Source organism: Rhinoderma darwinii, chromosome 4, assembly GCF_050947455.1.
Source record: "Rhinoderma darwinii isolate aRhiDar2 chromosome 4, aRhiDar2.hap1, whole genome shotgun sequence".
Lineage (NCBI taxonomy): Eukaryota > Metazoa > Chordata > Amphibia > Anura > Rhinodermatidae > Rhinoderma > Rhinoderma darwinii.
In genome coordinates, this window is record NC_134690.1 from 279784826 (window position 1) to 279809206 (window position 24381).

The 24381-nt window shown below is 38.7% G+C and overlaps 1 protein-coding gene across 2 annotated transcripts in view; it reads left to right on the plus strand.

The window, feature by feature from the left end:
• Nucleotides 1–24381, plus strand: part of PACRG (parkin coregulated) — a 593882-nt gene that overhangs the window by 329051 nt on the left and 240450 nt on the right. For both annotated transcript variants that reach the window (XM_075862542.1, XM_075862543.1), the window contains one exon: nucleotides 6963–7134. In XM_075862542.1, the coding sequence (XP_075718657.1) occupies nucleotides 6963–7134 (172 nt within the window). The remainder of the gene's footprint in view (nucleotides 1–6962; nucleotides 7135–24381) is intronic.

Here is a 24381-nt window from a genome sequence, read left to right on the forward strand (position 1 = left end):
TAGACATGTCCTTTGTCATATAACTTGTACATTTTCCTAAGTCTCTTTTGTTTTTAAGGGCACTGATAAGTGTAGTCTTCTGTGCACACAATGCTCTGCTGTATTTTTTGGACCCTGGAAAACCGCATGTGTTTGTACATTTTTTTTATGAAGTTGCAGTAAAAAAAACGCCACATCTGTATACACTCTAACTGAAGTCATACATACTCATGCTTTGAATACCACTTAGATGATTATGATCCTACTGTTACATTTTGACCAAGTACCAAGTGCATGTAATAATATGACTAAACAGCTAGCAAAATCTAGATAAATTGGGCATCTTATCATTTCCATTTCTCAATTTTAAAAAAAAGTCACTTTTTTTCAGCCATAGAGTTGCAGAATTTTTCTTGCAAAAATGTGCTTCCTAGATGTTAAAGTCTATGTAAACCTTTGAAAGGCATTTTTTTTAATAAAAAGGTAAATTAGTGTGCAACTTTATAAACAGTTTTTATTAATAATGATTGTTACTTTTTGAGATACAGCTGCTCTGTATCCTTTATACAGAGCAGCTCTATCGTTCTCTTAATCCTGTTCCTGTCAGGTCCTCGGAACTGACGGGTTCAGTGAAATCTGGTCCTGCGTGTCTCTGAGACACAGGATCCAGCTGTAATCTATCACATCTAAATTCATAACTTAGATGTGATAGATTACAAGTGGATCCTGCGTGTCAGAGACAGGCAGGACCCGCTGAAACTGAACCCGTCAAGTCCGCGGGACTGATGGATTCAGGTAATAGCGAACGATACAGCTGCTCTGTATAGAGAATACAGAACAGCTGTGTCTCAAACTGTAACAATAATTTTTAATAAAAACTATGTATAAAGTTTCACCAATCACACTGATTGACCTTTTTATATAACAAAAAATGCCTTTCAAAGGTTTACATAGACTTTAAGCAAAAAATCAGCAGGGCTAAATCGATAAAATTGCTAATGTATGGTATGTCTAATTATGATGGGAATTTATTCTGCCTCACCTCCCCATAAAGGAGATAAACATTTGAAACTGTACATATGGGGAAGAAAAACACATTAGAAAAACATAGCATAGACTTACTTTATATTGAAAGGGCAGAAATGTATTGCCCTTTGCTATGGATTATGCTCTCATCTATCCCTTCCTCCCTCCAGCACTAAAGTAGTTAATTAAACGAGCTGCTTATATAACCTTGAAAGGTCATGTTATAGGAATACTTATTACAGAAATTGAAATAGCTCAGAAGTAAGGCCTTGAAACATTGCCAAATGATCAATTTCTTAATTGAAAAAGTCCTCTATAAAGTGAGTAATACGGGCTAAAATGAATAGGAGATTAGAGGGTGAAGTCGCACTTAGTATCTTATATTGAATTTGCAGTAAATGAGTAGCTCTGTGACAGTCCTTCTAAATAAATAAATAGTGAACCACTTCCTTATATACTTTTAGAGACACTTCCTCACATTGTTTTTCTGCAGCAGTTGCATATATACATATACATATATATATATATATATATATATATATATATATATATATATATATATCCAATAAATAAATCCTGCAGCTCTCCAGAAATCAAGATGAGAAAATACTGGCTTACTTAACCACAGTTTTTTTCTCATCTTGATTACTGGAGTGCTGCAGGATTTATTTATTGGATATTTGTATGGTCTTTGGATCGAGACTACTTGCTGGCACCCGTTTATAAAAGGACTCCTTATCTGGATTTGAGTGCTGCTGCTCTTCTTTTGCTGGTGTATATATACACGCATATATATGTATATATTTATATATATATATATATATATATATATATATCCACACACCGGGAGATGTGCTGCCGACAACTATAATATTTCAATTATCGGGAATGAGCATTCTGTGAACACTTGTCTGCCCGATAATTGCCCAGTGTAAAAGGGCCTTTAGTCTTTGGTTTATCTATTCTTGTGGGTTATAATCGCTTATGATGATCTTGAATGGTTCCCTACCATAGTCACCTTTGTGAGTAAACAATAAGGCCTCATTCACACGAGTGTATCCGATTCACGCACCCGCAAAGCACATCTTTTTTTTTTAAATTATTTTCCACTGAATTGATGGGCAAATCACCCACTGCACACGCATGTGCATCCATGTGCAGTGCGTGATTTTCACGCACTCATTGACTGATTTGTGACCTAACAAATACATGGAGTAGTATAGCAGGAGATAAAGGTATTACACACCGCAGCTGTAGTCATGGTTGTGCCACTGGTTTAGCTGCATAGACCAGATAAATATCTTACCTCGGGTAAGGAATAAGCATTGGGCCCATCCAATCTCTACTTAAGGAAAAAGTTATTTTGTGATTTTAAATAAAAGTCACATTTGTCTGCTATAAAGAATGTTTTTCCTCAAAGAAATCAATCTGTACATTGGAAAACTCATAGATAAAAAATATGTGTAGGGTTGGAGTGGCTAACCAGAACAAGGCCTATTATATTGAGAAGACTACAACTCTGTCCAGAGCTAAAAAATGAAACATAATTTACTGCTATGTAGTATTAATATTTGGGGTAATTTTACAAATACCCTACAAGTCCTTGTTAATGTGCACAGTCATAACTGCGAAGTTTATGATCAGTTAAAAGTGGGCAGGCACTTGCCCGGTATGGAAGGTGGGCTTCATTTCCTGTGGTAGGCCCAAGTTATTATTGTCCAACATTGAACAGTTGCATTACTCTAAATTAGATATTATACAAATTTGTTACAATACATAATAAGATTATTAGTTGTCAGTATACCACTTAAGAAAAAAGAGCTATATCTGTTTCGAGTGTGTTTGACTTTCATGAGATAGTTATATTACGCTCTTTTTTAATTTTGTAGATTTACCTAAAACAGTTAATAACATTCAAGTTTGTAAAAGCAACCCGTTTGGCGAGTGTCTGGGACCTGAGAAGTTCTGCAAGTTCATCATTTACCAAACAAGATATGTAGCAATCTGATAGTAGAATTGAGGAACCATTATGTGACTGATCTCATGATACACAATACCACTAATTCCAGTGGACTTGCCACTATACAATATTCCTTCACAGACACATAGTATACCACTAAGGCTAAGTTCACACTACCGTTAATATACGTTTACCTCTCTTCCATCAGAAGAAGAAAGGATGGAAAAATTATTATTTTTCAATGGTAATTCTTTTGTTTCAGTTGCTTTCCGTTTCTCTCCGTTCGCTAGGTTTCCGTTTTTTTTGACGAAAGCAAAAGTGCAGTCTGCAGAAATTTTGTTTCCGTGAAAAGAAACGGAAACCTAGCGAACAGAGACAAACGTAAAGCAACTGAAACAAAAGAATTACTATTGAAATCAATGGTGATTCTAACAGAACATTTGCTTTCCATTTAATCTTCCGATCCTCTCTTCCTCTGACGGAGGAGAGGTAAACGTATGCTAATGGTAGTGTGAAAGAAGCCTAAATTCACTATCACACAAAATTGTATGATATTTTACAAGAAAACAGCAATTCAGACTATAACGTCTATAAACATGCAACAATAACAACTTTCTTACTAATATATGAATAGGTCTAATTCCATTTAACACACTTCACCCATTGAATGGAAATCTAGAAGAGGCATATGAAGCAGAGCCATGATTTCATACATAAATTGAGTGCCATACGGGTGAATTTATTCTCTGCTGAGGAATGAGTATAACCAACCAATGCTCTGAATACAGCAATTTACCACAAGTACATTTCAGATATTTTTTGGCAGAACACTGCAGAAATGAATTTTTTTTCGGATCATAAAACAGGTTCTGCAGCCTTTACAGTAAACTATTAACATATGGCTAATTAAAATAAACATTATTCATTATTCCTGTTTGTGATGTCCTACAAATTAAGTGATAGTGGCAAAATATGCAATGCAGAAAATAACATAAGAGAAACCAGAGCTATGCTTTTACAGCCACCACTATCAGATCGTTTGTTTAAATAACATTTTATGATTTGATTTAGTCAGTTTACTCAGAATATTCAGTGAAATTAGACAGTTTATTTCTGCGCTTACATTTTTTATACTATTTTAAGATGGAAAGAGTCATCAACAAATTGTTATGCATGGGCACTGTAGTCAATACCATTAGGGGTTGTCTCCCTTTGAAATCCAACATCTGTTCAATGATCGCAATTTCACATTGGCAGCATGGTGGCAATGTGGTTAGAAATGTGTGCGCTCTGCAAAATATGTTAGTGTTATTTAGGCCTGCTGATTTTGTCAATTATATGAAGTCCGTAGACATTTATGTACTTTGTGTATGGAGGCAATAGCCCACATTTATTAATAATTATATTAATAATCATTTTGCAGAAATACAAATGGAGAAGGCAATAGAGGAAAACTGTGCCTTATTTATTAAAAAAAGGCGTATGTCTCTTAAAGGGGTTGTCCGAGATAAAATTACTTTGTGTTAATGCTTGTAATTTATAAATGTAAATACATTTGTAATATACTTACATTTTCCAAAGTGGCCCCATTTCCAGATCCTGCCGTGGGGAACTTGATGGGTGACGTCACTCTCTGCACTGGCTCTGGCCGCTGTGTTGATCTTCAAACCTTTGCCGGGCATACGACACGTCACTTATGACGTGCCGTGTATGGGCTGTTCTGTTGTAACGCGCATGCGCGGCCCCTGCTGTTATCTCGAGAACAACAGGGACCGCGAGAACATCAGTGACAGTGCATGCGCGTTACGGGCTGTGCATCAGAACAGCCCATACACGGCACGTCACAAGTGTCGTGTCGTATACCCAGCAAAGAATTGAAGATCAACACAGTGGCCAGAGCCAGTGCAGAGAGTGACGTCACCCGTCAAGTTCCACACGGCAGGATCTGGAAACGGGGCCACTTTGGAAAATGTAAGTCTATTACAAATGTATTTACATTTATAAATTATAAGCATTAACACAGTCATTTAATCTCGGACAACCCCTTTAATAAATCTGGTGCATTTGAAATATGTGACTGTTTGCATTTATTTTCATGCCTGCTATGAACAGCCGTAGATTTGCACCACTAACTTTCACCATTTTAACCTTTGCCTTTAATAAATGAGGCTAAAAGTACATTTACCGCCTGACCACACCCACTTTTCTTACCTGTTGTTGTTTTTGAAGTGAGAAGAAAAACTGAATGATAAATGTGGGACAATGCATATGTTTGTGTTATATTCTTAGCATGCTCTTTTAGATGTATGATAACTAAAAATCTCCTAACAGAAATTAAAGGGGTTTTCCATGACTGGACAACTGATGACTTATCCACAGGATAGCTCATCAGTATATGATCGGTGGAGGTCCGACACTCGGACCCCACACCGATCAGCTGCTTCGGCTGCTTCCGGGCACCGGACGTCCATGCCGGAAGCAGATGACTCAAGTGACAGAATAGCGGGCGAGCTGCAGTACTGCAGCAATGCTCCTATTCAAGTGAATAGGAGCAGAACTGCAGTTCTCCAAAACGGCCGCTATGCAGTGGTCGGAGCCATCTGCTTCCGGCTCCAACTCCTACATACTGTTTAAAACATCTGGTGCACAGAGAAATCCGGAATGGCTGATCGCTACGGAGTCCGGGTGTCGGACCTGCTCTGATCATATACTGATGACCTATCCTGTGGATAAGTCATCAGTTGTCCAGTCGTGGAAAACCCCTTTAATGTAGCCTGACCACACCCACTTTTCTTACCTGTTGTTGTTTTTGAAGTGAGAAGAAAAACTGAATGATAAATGTGGGACAATGCATATGTTTGTGTTATATTCTTAGCATGCTCTTTTAGATGTATGATAACTAAAAATCTCCTAACAGAAATTAAAGGGGTTTTCCATGACTGGACAACTGATGACTTATCCACAGGATAGCTCATCAGTATATGATCGGTGGAGGTCCGACACTCGGACCCCACACCGATCAGCTGCTTCGGCTGCTTCCGGGCACCGGACGTCCATGCCGGAAGCAGATGACTCAAGTGACAGAATAGCGGGCGAGCTGCAGTACTGCAGCAATGCTCCTATTCAAGTGAATAGGAGCAGAACTGCAGTTCTCCAAAACGGCCGCTATGCAGTGGTCGGAGCCATCTGCTTCCGGCTCCAACTCCTACATACTGTTTAAAACATCTGGTGCACAGAGACATCCGGAATGGCTGATCGCTACGGAGTCCGGGTGTCGGACCTGCTCTGATAATATAATGATGACCAATCCTGTGGATAGGTCATCAGTTGTCCAGTCGTGGAAAACCCCTTTAATGTAGCCTGAAAAAAAAGGGATTCGTAATACAGATGCACATTTTACATTCATTAAACGTGTGATATGGATCATTACTGAGCTAGATATAGACAAACCCATTTGTATTTCATGTTCTGTTTAGTTCCGTATTTTAGTCGTTATTTCATAACTTTGTGTAAAATGGTGGTCATTTTTTATTTAATCTAAGTGCTAATAAAGAACAAATATTTTTTTTATTTTTTTCCTATTTTTGCAAGGATTATAAAGTTTGTAATAAATAAAAATGGCTCTTAAATAATTAATAAGATAACAGTACAATCAAAAATATATAAACAACATTCAAAGTCACTGTTAGTAATATTACAGTGAAAAAATAAAAATGAAAGGTCTATACATTAACTTGTTCATTTTACTAGTAATCCACAGGAAATTTTAGATTGACTGTCATAGTAGTAACAAAAGCATCCCAGTATTGTGAATCCCCTTAGGCGATCTACCTCTCGTAGGCAGTCAATTATCTTCATTTTGAATATCTGTTTCCTACAATGTGTTTTTAATAGTTTATATCTGCAAAATTACCGCTGCATCTCTTTCATTAAACCGTTGTTTTCTCCATTTGCTCTGTTAAATATTAATTATACCATCTATTATTTCTTTTTTTAGGTGGAGATTGAGAAATTGGATTATCATCACTACTTGCCTCTGTTCTTTGATGGCCTTTGTGAAACGGCACATCCCTATGAGTTTTTTGCACGTCAAGGAGTCCATGACATGCTGGAGCATGGAGGACCAAAGATTCTTCCTGTCATTCCACAGCTCATTATACCCATAAAAAGTAAGTATGTGAATTAAGCAGGCTGAACTTTTATGTCATTTTCTAATTTTATACTGCACCTGAAATATAGTACTCGGCTATGACTAAGTCACCAAAACTTTAATACACACTAGAGACTAATGTAATCTTAAAGAGGCTCTGTCACCAGATTTTGCAACCCCTATCTGCTATTGCAGCAGATAGGCGCTGCAATGTAGATTACAGTAACGTTTTTATTTTTAAAAAACGAGCATTTTTGGCCAAGTTATGACCATTTTTGTAATTATGCAAATGAGGCTTGCAAAAGTCCAAGTGGGTGTGTTTACCAGTAAAAGTCCAAGTGGGCGTGTATTAGGTGCGTACATCGGGGCGTTTTTAATACTTTTACTAGCTGGGCGCTGTGAAGAGAAGTAACATCCTCTTCTCTTCAGAACGCCCAGCTTCTGACAGTGCAGATCTGTGACGTCACTCACAGGTCCTGCATCGTGACGGCCACATCGGCAGCAGAGGCTACAGTTGATTCTGCAGCAGCATCAGCGTTTGCAGGTAAGATCGACTTACCTGCAAACGCTGTTGCTGCTGCAGAATCAACTGTAGCCTCTGGTGCCGATGTGGCCGTCACGATGCAGGACCTGTGAGTGACGTCACAGATCTGCACTGTCACAAGCTGGGCGTTCTGAAGAGAAGAGGATGTTACTTCTCATCAGAGCGCCCAGCTAGTGAAAGTATTAAAAACGCCCCGATGTACGCACATAATACACACCCACTTGGACTTTTACTTTTAAACACACCCACTTGGACTTTTGCAAGCCTCATTTGCATAACTACAAAAATGGTCATAACTTGGCCAAAAATGCTCGTTTTTTTTAAATAAAAACGTTACTGTAATCTACATTGCAGCGCCTATCTGCTGCAATCAATAGCAGATAGGGGTTGCAAAATCTGGTGACAGAGCCTCTTTAAGATAAAAGCCCTTTTCTTTTGGTGAATATCCAGCTTCCCTTTATTTACATAAAATACTACTTTTTTGAGAACCTTCTTCCCAATTTAAGGCATTATGGGGTTATGGCATCGTCGGCTCTGTATGTAGTGGATATTTCTTCAGATCTTCAGTTTTGAACATTGTCTCCGTGGTACCATGTTTTATAAAGACATTGACTATGAAATGACATTGTATTACATCTGATGTTTCTAAATGCAGGCACAATTATTAACAACTTCTCATTTTATTGCAATTGGTAATGTAATGTAGTTCCCCAGGTCTCCATTAAGTCATAAACCTGGGAGTGATATGAGGCTTTCGAAATTATCAGAAATGGAGTCGAGCTCTTCTTACTAAAGGATTTATTAAAAAACATAAAACTTCAATTTAAAACAGGGAAACAAAATTAGGTTCTATAAAAGGGTGCTGATCTTACACAAAAATGCACCTGGTATTAAAAGATCTGCACTTATATGACTCAAAGTATATATACACACTAGGCGTTCAATATAGCAGATGCAGCATGTAAAATCATTTACAGTGACACTCATTAGGCTTGTATAAGTAATGGTCAGAAGATGTTTTACGCCTCAGGAGAGTTAAATTGCATTAAAGTCAATTGAATTTGGATGAAAGGTTTGGTCTAGGGGTTACTTAATCATACCACAGCTTGAGTAAGCCATATACATTTGTGATTGTATACACACAAAACATTAAAAAAATTATTATCATGACTTGTTAATTATTATATGTAAAGCTCTGTTCACATCTTGTTTTATCCTATGTATACACCGAATATAAAGCTTTGACTTATTCGACTGTATTCCTTACAATGACATACCAATGTATTTACATGTACGTGATGATGTAGGGAGTGGTTAAGTCAGGTGAACAAGTCAAAGACAAACAGGTGTAACGTCCGTGGTCGCTGACCACGAACTCCTCCCATCCTGTCGACGCCCTTCTCTCCAGAGATGTCTTCACATGCGGCAGTCTTGTTCCGTAGCCACCACTAGGGTGCACTTGCGAGCTCAGTCCAGCCTTGAGAAGCCAGATCGCACAGTTGTGAGATTGAGCTGATTGCTCCCAGATCACCCTGGACTATAAGAAGGGCCCTGCCCCTCCCTGCATTGCCTGAGCTTTGTTGTTGTTACCCTAGTCTGTCTTTGGAAATGGTCTCCTGAGTGTTTTCCAGTTCCCAGTGTTTCCCGTTCCTGCTACCTGTATCCTGTGCTATCCTGGTCCAGGTGCCGTATCGAGTTGGAGTCGTGCTGCGCTGAGTACCATACCTGTCCTGCTACACCACGCCTGGTGCCTGCCTGCTGCCTAGTCCCAGCCGAGCCTGTCTTGCTACTGTCTGTGGTACCACAGGTACACCTATACGAACTATAGACTGTGACCTGTGTCCTGTTGGCCAGTTGCCATACTGTTAAGGCGGTACGGCCCAGTGGGCAAACAAAAGGGTCGGGCATGTGGGAATCAGACATGCCCGACTCATTTCTCCTCTGAAATCTTCTATTAGAGGATTGTTGGGACACTGCCATACCCATTCGTTGGTCGGCTGGCCCATCTGAAATTTGTCCATTATTGATGTTCAATAATAATTGTGTGGAATAAAGTATAATATTTTTGTCAGAAAGTTTAAAGTACAGCTATGATTATATACAGACAGTTTTGTTGTCTTTTTGATGTACTATGACTTGCAAAAGTATCCAGTTTTTGAACTATTGTTGAAAAGTTGTAAGTGCATATGTATTCACCCCCTTTGCTATAAAACTCCTAAATAAGGTCTGGTAAAACCAATTCACTTCAGAAGTCACATAATTAGATGAATAAGGTTCTCCTGTCTGCAGTCGTACGTTTCTGTCACATGATGTCATTATAAATACACCTGTTCTGAAAGGCCCCTGAGTCTACAACACCACTAAGAAAGCAACATGAAGACCAAGGAGCTCTCCAAACAGGTCTGAGACAAAGTTGTGGAGAAGTACAGATCAGGGTTGGGGTATAAATAAATATCCCAAACTTTGAACATCCCACGGAGCAACATAACACGTGTTATAACAAAATGGAAAGAATATGGCACAACTACAAATCTGACAATAAAAGCCCGCCCACCAAAACTCACAGACCGGGCAAGGAGGGCATTAATAAGAAACTTAACAAAGACACAAACAATCATACTGAAGGAGCTCCAAAGAGCCACAGCGGAGATGGAAATATCTGTCTATAGGTCCACTATAAACTGTACACTCCAAAGAGCGGGGCTTTATGAAAGAGTGGCCATCAAAAAGCCATTGCTTAAAGAAAAACTCAAGAAAACACGTTTTGAGTCACCAAACAGCACGTGGCAGTGCCCCCAAACACATGGAAGAATGTTCTCTGGTTAGATTAGACTAAAATATACCTTTTTGGCCATCATAGGGGATGCTGTGTGTGTAGCCCAAACCCATCACCCCAAGAACACTATTCCCACAGTGTAGCATGGTGGGGGCAGTATCATGCTGTGGGGATGCGTTTCATCAGCAGGGACTGGAAAGCCGCTCAGGATTGAAGTAAAAATGGATGCCAGTAAATACAGGGCAATTCTTGAGGAAAACCTGTTTCATTCCACAAGATATTTGAGACTGGATCAGAGGTTCAGCCTCCAGCCGGACAATGACACTAAACATACTGCTAAAGCTACACTGGAGGGGTTTAAGCGGAAACATTTAGATGTCTTGGAATGGCTTAGTCAAAGCCCAAACCACAATCCAATTGAGAATCTGTGGCATGACTTGAAGACGGCTGTACACCAACACATCCCATCTAACTTGAAGGAGTCAGAGCAGTTTTGTCTGGAAGAATAGGAAAAATCTGAGCTAATCTAATAGAGATATACCCTAAGAGACTTGCATCTGTAATTGCAGCAAAAGGTGGCTCCACAAAATATTGTCTTTCAGGGGGTGACTACTTATGCACATTAAACGTCTCTGTTTTTTGTCTTAATTATTTTTGTCACAGTAAAATATATTTTTCACCTTCAAAGGGATAGGCTTTGTGTGTGAATCAAACGGTACAAACCCCAAATAACTAATTCTAATTTAAGATTGTAACGCAAACAAAACACCAAGGAAGTGAATACTTTCGCAAGGCACTGTATGCACATTGACATTACTCAGCTCAAAGTAACTGTACATGATAAATAAGATCACCTTCCTCATGTTTTCGGTTTTGTGCTATTTAAAATCTGAACTTGAAGCTTGGAGATGTTATTTTACAAACAAATATTAAAGTGCATTATGTACAAGTGATAGTCAGGACACGTTTAAAAGGATTCTAATTTGGAAATGACCATTACATCAAAGCATTTCCAAAGCTTCTGTGAAGAATTGTTAACTTTGCAGAATGTAATCATTAAAAAAAATAGACAAGCTCTGTCTGTTCCTTCACAGGTTGACTTCCTGTTGTCACAATGTCCGAAATAAGTAAATGTGATTTCTTTATACTTTTTTTTTTTATTGAATACACTAATAACGGAGCCAATGTCAAGGAAGAATAGCCGGCCTTCTTGGGGGCTTGTGAGGTGTCAGCAGAAACTGTGGGAACAAATGACAGTCACACAAGGCAGCGTTTTATAACTTCAGGACCGCAATCCATCTTTTAGTACATTTAAGGCTTTGACTAATAAAGGCCTTTTTACAATTCCCAGCAGAGTCCAGCTTAATTCCCTACAGTGCCTCAGGGGCCTGAAATATATTGCTTTGTAGCAATAAAAAAAGGGTAAAAATGAAAGCGTAAAAGTATAATCAGTGTTTTTATAACTGGCCAACAAGAGTAAGGGTTAAAAGCTCTGTACCAACATATGACATTTTAACCCTGACTTGAATACAGTGAGATTTCCTTAATCCCTTCAGCTATTAGAAGAAAAATCTCACTGAGTAAGAGATAGCAAAAAAATACTAAATTAAAATGAGGGCGTAAAGGAAAAAGGCCAATATTTTGTCTGTCTAAAAAAGATTGAAGTTACGGCTGTCTGCAGCATATGTTGCACCGGTTCCTGTAAGATGGCGTCCTATTCCTTTGTTATTATATGACAGGGAAGGCATGTGTCATGTGCAATGATAGCTTTTACCAAACCACCACCATGTTTAAAAGTAGTCTTCAGCACAAACACGATGAGGGGGGAATTTATTAAGACCATTGTTTCATACCAGTCTTAATCTAAACAGCGCTGGAGTAAGATGCTCCCTATTTATTAAAAAATAAATTAGGCGATTCTCTGGCATTCCGTGTGCCAGCTATGAGCTGACGTCTTTTTGCGCTATAATTTACACCAATTTCTGGTGTATATTATAGTAAATTCGTCAGCCTGTTCTGCTAAGATCCGCCCACATTATGGTAAAGTGGCGTGAGCGGAGCAAATGCCTCAAGCAAATGCATCAAAAGTCGCAAACTGGCATAGAACAAGTGATAAATTCCCCCCAATGTCTCTACGCCACTTTTTCTATTAGTTAAAGAAGAAAAATATACAAGCCTAATTCTTCCCACACAAATACTAGGAACCAGCATCCATCTTTAAGAAGCACTTAAAAGGGGTATTACAGTTTAAGCAAATAAAGTTTATTTATTGTATAATGGAAACTTACACAATTTTCCAATATGCTTTCTGTATTAATTATTGAATGGGAACTTTCATTGTTTACTTTAAGGGGAATAAATCTGTCCCATACATGTGATGATCATAGAGGTGCTTGGCTATTAACAGTTACAGGAAAGATATAAGAACTGTGTTTTGTAAGAAGCCCTTTCACCTATTTGTCCATCACATGACCAGAAATGATTTTTCCCTGGAAGTAAACAATGAAAGTTCCGACTAAATGTCGGCAAACAGAGACAGCCACAAGGAATCCATACAGAAAGTATATTAGAAAATTGCATAACTTTTAATTTTACATTTTATTTGCTCAAATCATAATACCCTTTTCAAATGAACCTGGAAACCATATGTTAAATAAAAGAGAGACGTAGAACTGTTGGTTTTTACATATGGATACAGCCAAAATAAGTTTAACCCGTTAAAGTCAAGTAATTTTTTTATTTTTCATTTTACACTACCCACATTCCATGAGCCATAACTTTTTTATTTTTCCGTCAGTGCAGTGGTGTGAAGGCTTTTTTTTTTGCGGGAGGAGTTGTAGTTTCTATTGGCACCATTTAAAGTACCATATAATGTAGTGGGAAACTGAAAAAAAATATCTACGTGGGGTGGAATTGGAAAAAACTGAACAAATTAACTTTATTCTGCTGGTCAATACGATTAGGGTGATACCAAATTTATATAGTTTTTTTTTAATGTTTTACTCCTTTTACAAAGAAAAAGCTATTTGTTAGAAAAATTATATATCATATTCTGTAAGGCATAACTTTTTAATTTTTTTGTCGATTGAGTGGTGTGGGGCTTATTTTCTGCGGCACGAGCTGTGGTTTTTATTAGTACCATTTTTTTGGTACATGCGATTTTTCATTACTTTTTATTACATTTTATTTTACCACTAAGTTGACCAAAAAACAGCAATAACTGCCGTTTTATATTGTTTCCTTTTATGGCGTTCACCGTGCGCGTTAAATAATGCTATATTGTAATAGCTCGAACTTTTACAGATTACCAATTTTGTTTATTTTTAATTTTTTTAATTACTTTAGGGGAAAAATAGGAAAAGGGTGTTTTTTTTACTTTTAATATGTTTTTTTCACTACTAAAAACTTTATTTAACTTATTTTTACACATTTTATTAGTCCCCCTAGGGGACTTGAACCAGCTATTGCAGTATATTGTCATTTTTACAGGCTTCTCTTAGCCCTGTCAGAGGCAGGGCTTAACAGAGGCAGAGTGAAGGCAGACCTGGGAGCCTTCATTAGGCTCCTAGGCTGCCATGACAACAATCGCTGCCCCAGGATCGCATCATGGGGGGGGGGGGGGCGATGAGCTGTCAGAGGGGGCTGCACCCTCTTTATAACACCTCAGATGCTGCCGTCGCAATTGACTGTAGCATTTGAGGGTTTGGACGGCCAGGAACATTGTGATCACTGTTCCTGGCTGTTAGTCCCGGGTGTTAGCTGTAATACAAATACTAGGGCACTTCACTGTGCGATCTTCTGATCGCTTTTATAATACACTGCAATGCTTCTGGCATGGCTTAACAGGCTTCCACTACAGGCAGACCTGGGGGCCTTTGTTAGGACCCCGGCTGCCATAGAAGCCATTGCCACTCTGCGATTGCACTTGCAGGGTGCCAATGGGGTAAGAGAGGAAGCACCCACCCTCCAAAACCACTTGAATGTGGCTCTTGCTATTGAGCGGCGCATCTAAGGGGTTAAACGGGTGAGATCGATGTTGAAATCGATCCCGCCCGTTAGTGCAAGTGGCCGGCTGTCTTTAGACCACCCGACACCCGCTTTAGCTGGCACAGGACACCCGGGAGATGCTCTGCCGAAAAGGGACCATTTTTTGGGTCACATAAAAGATCTGTTTAACCGAAAAAACTAGCGTTTGCTCATTTATTGGCTGATCGCCGCCCTGCTTACACAGGGCATTGATTGGGAACGATTGTACAAGCTGCTGAAGTTTTTCATTTGCATATTGGAAAAAAGAGCTTCTACAATGAAAAGTGGATGTCATCTTATTTGGAAACCTCTCTAAAAAGTGCCTACTTCCATTATTGTACTTTCTCTTGACCTATTGCCTCCTAATTGTTGTCAGAATTAGATGGGGCTTAGTAAATCTGCTGGGCTTAGTATTGCATGGTCTCCATTGTGGACAGAACAGTGGGGTTGGGATTCTGCTCTGCCTTCTATATTCTTTATATGGCCAAAGAAGTGAGGAAAGCAGGGTGAGATAAAATAAATGCCTCTAGGGAAATATATGGAAGACTGGGTTGTTTTGTTTAAACTTTTTACCAAAATTGTCATAAAGAAAAAAAAAGACAAAAGCAAAACAGGATCAAAAGTTTGTTGACAGCCAAATGAATCAACTTTCAGCATCTTCAAATTAGTGGTGGCCACATGCCTCATGTGCAGTTGTACAATGCAAGCAGAGCATTCTGATGTGGAGTTCTAACCCCCTTTTGCATTATTGGATATTAGGATATTGATTCTTTTAATTTTTGTCATGCAATTATAGAAAAATATATATATTTATAGTTACACATTAAAGTATCAATGTATGAAATATATAAATAAAAAAAAAGATCCTAGTTCATCCAAATCTAGTATTCAATTACAGTAAGGCTTCGTTCACATCTGCGTCGGGACTCTGTTCATGTGTTCCGTCTGAACTTTCCATCAGGGGAACCCATGAACGGAATCCAAACTGAAGCAAACGGAAACCATAGGTTTCCATTTGCATCACCATTGATTTCAATGATGACGGATACGGTGCAAATGGTTTCCGTTTGTCACAATTGTGCAAGGAAGTTGACGGAATCAATACCTTATTCGACTGCGCTATTCATTCTGTCAAAACGACATAACCCTTACGCAATGGGGACAAACGGAATCCATTTGTACTGGATCCGTTTGGATTCCGTTCATGAGTTTCCCTTGACAGAAAGCCCCGACGGAACCCATGAATGGAGTCTCGACTCAGATGTGAACGAAGCCGTAGATATCTGATATTTGTGGTAACATATACCAAGAAAGATTTTGGTCATATGACAGCAGCTCATAAATCTATTCATGATTGAAAAAGCTTCATTGCGAGCAGAAAACACATAACTGTAATTACTTTCACAGAGTTGAGGGGTCCACACAGACAGAAATGAATGTGCATATTTTTCATTGTGCAGTTACTGTTTTAATTATACAATATAACCTATAATTAATTCATGACAATTTAAAGCAATATGCTTAACATAATGCATCATTCAGTTACTGCATCATCTAATCTGCTGTCGCTTTTGTGTTTCTTTATAAAACAATTTATATTAATAAAATATCTTACGGGAATGGACATGAATAGAAAGCTAGTACATATCTGTTGCCTATGTCAATGATATAAACATGACTATTCCATGATCGTTGATTATATCAGGAATGCTTGCCCTGGTTATCTTTCCACTGATTACAAATAAAAAAACGAAAAAGGTAAAAGCAGCAGTGTCTGTATTGTAGCGGCTTCGAAAGAAAGATGGTACTGGAAATGTGGATATTCAGTCTGCTTTTTGTTATAGTTTTTAAAAACACTTCACTAAGGCTCTTTTCACATTGGCATTATTCCCAGTTTTTCAGGGTTTCTGGTAATTTTTACAAGTTTAATGATGCAGATGGATTTTTGCTGTAAAAAATACATGAAACCTGTATGGAAACTTGGCGGACGCATTAAAAGTCAATGGGCACCGTCAGGGTTTATCGGTACAGTATCTATTAAAATATTGACTTAGCATAGCTGTCATGGCTCCGTTATAAACAGAAGCCATGATGCTAGTACGAACAGAGATTAAGATCTTTCAAAAACATACAATACAATGGCTTTGTTTTCTAGATTGAATTGTATAGACAAAGCCTATAAAGCCTATTTGCTGGCTGGCATTGATTATTGTGAATTTTAAGATTTTATACACATTGTAGAGTATTTTTATCCCTCTCAGATTTGAGGGTCAAACATTTGTTGAATTGCATCCATAGGCAGACTTGTAGATCTGTATTATTATTATTATTATTATTAATATTTATTTTGTGAAAAATTCCAAAATGTAGAGAAAATTAGCAAAAATGTTAATGTATCTGCTTAGAAATTTGAGGGACCAGTTCAGTTCTGAAGTGGCTTTGAGGGACATACGTATTAGATATTCCCCATAAATCATCCCATTTTAAAAACTGCATCACTCAAAGTATTCAAACAGCACTCAGAAAGTTTCTAAACCCTTTTACAGGAATTAAAGCAAAGTAGAGGTGAAATTTACAAATTTCATATTTTTTTTTTTGCCGAAATTCATTTGTAATATAACATTTTCTGTAACACAGAATATTTATTGCCCAGATTCTGCAGGTTTTAGAAATATCCCACATGTGGCTGTAGTGTCCTAATGGAATTAAACACCGGCATCAGAAGCAAAGGAGCACCTAGTGAATTTTGGGGCTTCTTGGATTTTCTTTTTTTTAGAATATATTTTAGGCACCATGTCAGGTTTGAAGAGGTCTTGTGGAGCCAAAATAGTGGAAACCCCCCAAAAGTGACCCAATTTTGGAAACTACACCTCTTTAAGGAATTTATCTAGGGGTATTGTTAGCATTTTGACCTCACAGGTATTTTTGCTAGTTTTATTGGAATTAGTAAAAATGAAAATCTACTTTTGTTTCTGAAAAAACATAAAAATCTTTAATTTTTGCAAGGAATAAACAAGAAAAATCACCCCAACATTTGTAAAGCAATTTCTCTCGATTACGTAAATACCCCATATGTGGTAATAAACTGCTGTTTGGACCCATGGCAGGGCTCAGAAGGTAAGGAGCGCCATTTGGATTTTGGAGCACCGATTTTGCTGGAATGGTTTTCAGTGCCATGTCTTGTTTGCAAATGCCCTGGAGGGACCAAAACAGTGGAAACCCCCCAAAAGTGACACCATTTTGGAAAATACACTGCTCAAGGAATTTTTCTAGGGGTATATTTAGCATTGTGACCACACAGGTTTTTTGCAGAATATAGTGGAATTAGGCCATGAAAATTAAAATCTACTTTTTTTCTAAAAAAAAAATTAATTTTTTAATTTTGACACCGAATAAAGGAGAAAAAGAACCCCAACATTCGTAACATTCATTTCTCCTGATTACAGCAATACCCAATATGTGGTAATAAACTGCTGTTTGTACCCACGGCAGGGCTTAGAAGGGAAGGAGCGCTACTTGGCTTTTACAGCTCAAATTTAGCTTAAATGGTTTGCAGCGCCACATCGCATTTGCAAAGCCCCTGAGGGACCCCCCCAAAAAAATTACCCCCTTAAGGAATCTATCTAGGGGTGTAGTGAGCATTTAAACCCCACAGGTCTTTTGCAGAATTTATTAGAATTAGGCTGTGAAAATTAATATCAACATTTTTTCCACTAAAATGTTTTTTTTCATTTTCACAAGGGATAAAAGAGAAAAAGGACCCCAACACGTTTTCTGCTTTTTAATTTTCGTTTTTTACTCCCCGTCTTCAAAGAGCCATGACATTTTTATTTTTCAATCAATAGGGTGGTGTGAGTGCTTAATTTTTTTGCGGGAGGCATTGTAGTTACTATTGACAGTATTTAAAGTACCATATAATGTACTGGGAAACTGAAAAATAAATCCTTGCCGGCTGAAATTGGAAAAACTGTGATTCCACCATTGTTTTTTGGATTTCATTTTTAAAAACGACAACTCAACTTTATTCTGCGGCTCAAAACTATTTTGGTGATACCAATTTTATATAGTTTTTTTTAAAAAAATGTGTACTTTTACAAAGAAAAAACGGTTTGTTAAAGAAAAATAGTTTTTTTCACCACATTCCGAGAGCCATAACTTTTTTATTTTTTGGTTGATTGAGCGGTGTGAGGGCTTATTTTTTGCAGGACGAACTGTAGTTTTTATTGGTACCATTTCTTGGCACATACAAAGTTTTGATTACTTTTTATTACAGCTATTTTTTGAGCTAAGTTGACCAAAAAACAGTGATTTGGGTGTTCTAATTTTTTTATTTTTGACGGCGTTCACTGATAAATGGTGCCCAATCTTATCCGCTTTTGGAACACTCTGCACATTTTGCATTGCCATATTCTGAGAGCCAGAACTTGTTTTGTTTTTTCTACCGGAGCTGTGTGAGGGCTTATTTGTTGTGAAACAATCTTTAGTTTTCATTGGTACCATTTTGGTACCAATTTGGGGTACATGCAATTTTTTTATCACTTTTTATTCCATTTTTTGGCAATCAAGGTGACCAAAAACACCCAGTAGAGGGGCAAGTCTGTTATAGCAAGAGATGATAGAATTTGTAACAGGACTGAGTGGCCCACTGTGGCCACAGAGGTTAGGTCTAGGAAAAGGAGCACAGAATAATTTGTGAGGCTTTGACAGTTAAAGATCGTTAGTCACTTTGATTAGGGCTGTTTCAATAGAGTCGTGGGGTCGAAAGCCAGATTGTAGATGGTCGAAAACTCTGAAATCTAATTTATACTAAACAGTACGTTTCTATAAAACAGTGATCTTATAAAAAAAAAAGGTTTGTACTTTTCTTGTAATCATCCATGTACATCCAATTCTTCACTACTCAATAAACAAATCTTGTATACTTGTCTTTAACCAGTGCTGACCACTGGTTAATAGTTGTTACTTTCAATTTAGTCACTGGTCCTTATGATCAACCTCTAAATTGATAGAATTACAAGTGTTCAAATATTTGCAGTATATGGACTCTATCCTAAATAACTATATTGAAAATCTACTGTTCATCTTATTTAGAATCCCTTATTTTTTTTAAATTCATGAAGTTCAAGGAATAGTGGCATACCACTGCCATCAAAAAAAGCAGCATCCTACTTTCTATTAGATTACATGTAAATGACTGAGCTAAAGAATTCCATAGCTCACAATTACTGGTGGATGAGGAATAAGTGGGTGCTTTATGGTGAGCTATTAGAGAGCAAGAGCCCATATAGTTGTCTTGCATAGAAACCTTCTGCTGTAAGGAGATATCAAACATCAATACATGGTAGAACATAGCTGACTGAACAACAGGCACTCATGCACAAATAAATAGTACAAGCGAATATAAAAAAATATGTAATATATCTTAGAGAAAAATGCATCTTTCTCCTCTTATGAGCCACTTTTCCCCTCACTGCTGTCTTCTGCACTGATCATTCACTCCCAACTCACTGCTAAAATCTGTCTTGAGGGACAAGATGGATAATCAGCTCACTGAGGGATCGTGTAATCTGCTGCCCATAGGAGAGTGGACAGAGGCAGAGACACAGAGAGATGCTGCCGCAGCTCCTAGTTAGTGTTCTATCTCTGGTGCTGGATTCACAGCAACACTGCTCAATACTGCTGCATAATGTCTTCTATGCTGCTGCTGCTTTTGAGGGTGTGCTACAGAGAGATAGGAGAGCAAGAGGCTCCTCTTTTCTCTCTATGCAGTGTATGGGAGACATCAAAAAAGCTCAACTCCACCCCTTAGCTCAGGGAATACTGACAATTATAGATAGAGTATACAGAGGCAAAAACTGGTGAAAAATGCCATTTGCAAGTCATATAATGGCCATGAATAGTGTTCTTATGAAAAATAACCTCAAAGGACCGGTACGCATTAACCCCTTAAGGACGCAGCCTAGTTTGGGCCTTAAAGAGGCTCTGTCACCAGATTTTGCAACCCCTATCTGCTATTGCAGCAGATAGGCGCTGCAATGTAGATTACAGTAACGTTTTTATTTTTAAAAAACGAGCATTTTTGGCCAAGTTATGACCATTTTTGTAGTTATGCAAATGAGGCTTGCAAAAGTCCAAGTGGGTGTGTTTAAAAGTAAAAGTCCAAGTGGGCGTGTATTATGTGCGTACATCGGGGCGTTTTTAATACTTTTACTAGCTGGGCGCTCTGAAGAGAAGTAACATCCTCTTCTCTTCAGAACGCCCAGCTTCTGACAGTGCAGATCTGTGACGTCACTCACAGGTCCTGCATCGTGACGGCCACATCGGCACCAGAGGCTACAGTTGATTCTGCAGCAGCATCAGCGTTTGCAGGTAAGATCGACTTACCTGCTAACGCCGAGGCTGCTGCAGAATCAACTGTAGCCTCTGGTGCCGATGTGGCCGTCACGATGCAGGACCTGTGAGTGACGTCACAGATCTGCACTGTCAGAAGCTGGGCGTTCTGAAGAGAAGAGGATGTTACTTCTCTTCAGAGCGCCCAGCTAGTAAAAGTATTAAAAACGCCCCGATGTACGCACATAATACACGCCCACTTGGACTTTTACTTTTAAACACACCCACTTGGACTTTTGCAAGCCTCATTTGCATAACTACAAAAATGGTCATAACTTGGCCAAAAATGCTCGTTTTTTAAAAATAAAAACGTTACTGTAATCTACATTGCAGCGCCTATCTGCTGCAATAGCAGATAGGGGTTGCAAAATCTGGTGACAGAGCCTCTTTAAGGCTCAGAGCCCATTTTTCAAATCTGACATATTTCACTTTATGTGGTAATAACGTCGGAATGCTTAAACCTATCCAAGCGATTCCAAAATTGTTTTCTCGTGACACTTTGGGCTTCATGTTCGTGGTAAAATTTGGTCGATATATTCAGTCTTTATTTGAGAAAAATTGCAAAATTTAGAGAAAATTTAGAGAAAATAGCATTGTTCAGAATTTAAATGCATCTGCTTGAAAAACAGACGGTTATACCACCCAAAAAAGTTACTAGTTCACATTTCCCATATGTCTACTTTAGATTGGCATCGTTTTTTGAACATTATTTTATTTTTCTTGGACGTTACAAGGCTTAGAACATAAACAGCAATTTCTCATATTTTTAAGAAAATTTCAAAAGCCTTTTTTTTAAGGTACCTGTTCAGTTCTGAAGAGGCTTTGAGGGGCCTATGTATTAGAAACCCCCATAAAGCACCCCATTTTAAAAACTAGACCCCTCAAAGTATTCAAAACAGCATTTAGAAAGTTTTTTAACCCTTCAGGTATTTCACAGGAATTAAAGCAAAGTGGAGGTGAAATTTGCAAATTTCATTTTTCTTTCTGAATTTCAATTTTATTCTATTTTTTTTCTGTAACAAAGAAGGTTTTACCAGAGAAACACAACTAAATATGTATTGTCCAGATTCTTCAGTTTTTAGAAATGTCCCACATGTGGCTCTAGTGCGCTCGTGGACTAAAACACAAGCCCCAGAATCAAAGAAGCACCTAGTGCATTTTGGTGGTGCTTTTTTATTAGAATATATTTTAGGCAGCATGCCAGGTTTGGAGAGGTGTTGAGGTGCCAAAACAGTAGGAATCCCCCAAAACTGACCCCATTTTGGAAACTGCACCCCTCAAGGAATTCATTTATGGTTATTGTTACCATTTTGACCCCGTAGTTTTTTCACAGCGGGTATTTGAATTGGGCTGTGAAATTAAAAGAAAGACAATTTTTCAAATAAGATGTCATTTTTGATCAGAATTTCTTATTTTCACAGGGAACAAAATGCCCCATTTTGTTGCCCAATTTGTCCTGAGTGCGGCAATACCCCATTTGTGGTGATAAACTGCTGTTTGGGCCCATGGGAGTCCTCAGAAGGAAAGGAGCGCTATGTGTTCTTAGGAGTCCAGATTTTGCTGGATTGGTTTTCGGGTGCCATGTCGCATTTGCAGAGCCTCAGAGGTATCAAAGCAATGGAAACCCACCAAAAGTGACCCCATTTTGGAAACAAAACCCCTCAAGGAATTTATTTATGGGTGTTGTGACCATTTAGACCCCACAGTTTTTTCACAGAACTTATTTGAATTGGGCTGTGAATTTAAAAAAAAAAACTTTTTTCCAATAAGATGTAGTTTTGGCTCAAAATGTCTTATTTTCACAACGAATAAAATACCCCATTTTGTTGCCAAATTTGTCCTGAGTGCGGCAATACCCTATTTGTGGCCATAAACTGCCGTTTGGGCCCATGGGAGGTATTAGAAGGAAAGGAGCGCTATGTGTTCTTTGGAGCCCAGATTTTGCTGGATTGGTTTTCGGGTGCCATGTCGCATTTGCAGAGCCCCAAAGGTATCAAAGCAATGGAAACCCACCAGAAGTGACCCCATTTTGGAAACTACACCCCTCAAGGAATTCATTTATGGGTGTTGTGACCATTTAGACTCCACAGTTTTTTCACAGAATTTATTTGAATTGGGCTGTGAATTCAAAAAAATGTAATTTTTTCCAATAAGAGGTAGTTTTGGCTCAAAATTTCTTATTTTCACAAGGAATAAAATACCGCATTTTGTTGCCAAATTTGTCCTGAGTGTGGCAATACCCTATTTGTGGTGATAAACTGCAGTTTGGGCCCATGGGAGGGCTCAGAAGGAAAGGACCACCATGTGGCCTACTGGGAATTTTCTGGTGCTAAGTCGTGTGTGCAGAAGCCCCTGAGGTATCAGTACAGTTGAAACCCCCGAGAAGTGACCCCGTTTTAAAAACGACACCCCTTAAGGAATTCATCTAGAGGTGTAGTGAGCATTTTGACCCCACAGGTATTGTGTAAAAGATAATGCGCAGCAGCTGGTGCAGAGTGAGATTTGCAATTTTCTATATATATGCCATGTCAGTGTCCGATATATTGTGCCCAGCATGTGCCACCGGAGACATACACCCCATAAACTGTAATGTGGGCTCTCCCGGGTACGGCAATACCCTTCATGTGGCTGTTATTAGCTGCCTGGGCACACGGCAGGGCTCAGAAGGAAAGGACCACCATTTGGCCTACTGGAGCTTTTCTGGTGCTAAGTCTTGTACGCAGAAGCCCCTAAGGTACCAGTACAGTTGAAACCCCCAAGAAGTGACCCTGTTTTAAAATTTACACCCCTTAAGGCATTCATCTAGAGGTGTAGTGAGCATTTTGACCCCACAGGTATTGTGTAAAAGATAATGTGCAGCAGTTGGTGCAGAGTGAAATTTGCAATTTTCTATACATATATGCCAATTCAGTGTCCGATATATTGTGCCCAGCATGCGCCACCGGAGATATACACCTCATAAACTGTAATGTTGGCTCTCCCGGGTACGGCAATACCCTACATGTGGCTGTTATCAGCTGCCTGGGCACACAACAGGGCTCAGAGGGGAAAGATGAGGAGGGGTAAGCTGTGCGAAGTGGATCAGAGCGAGTAAAACTGGGGAAAATTAAAAATAAAGGGATGGATGATAAATTTTAAAACACTCTTTCATACAGAGCTCTGGTTTTTCAGGACACGCGCCACATTGATATATTGTGTCCTTCCTTATCCCCCTCTTATAGCAGACTCTGCACCTCTTTTGACTTTTTCCCTTCTTGCCAGTTTGGGGAACTTCTCCTAAAAAGTGTTGCCCTGGTACGATGCCTGTGGCCCCGCTTCCAGAAGTACTGTAAGGCTTCAGGACTTGATCTGACAAGTCCACCCCTCCCATGTACTTATTGTAGTCCAGGATGCAGTCTAGTTTGGGGGTCCCTGTACTGGTACCTCGTACAGGTACATGGGTACTGGTGTGGCATCTCCCTGGTCTTGTACTTGACACACAATATGTTGCTGCTAGATTGTGCCCTGCTCTCACCCCTTCTGAGTGTTTG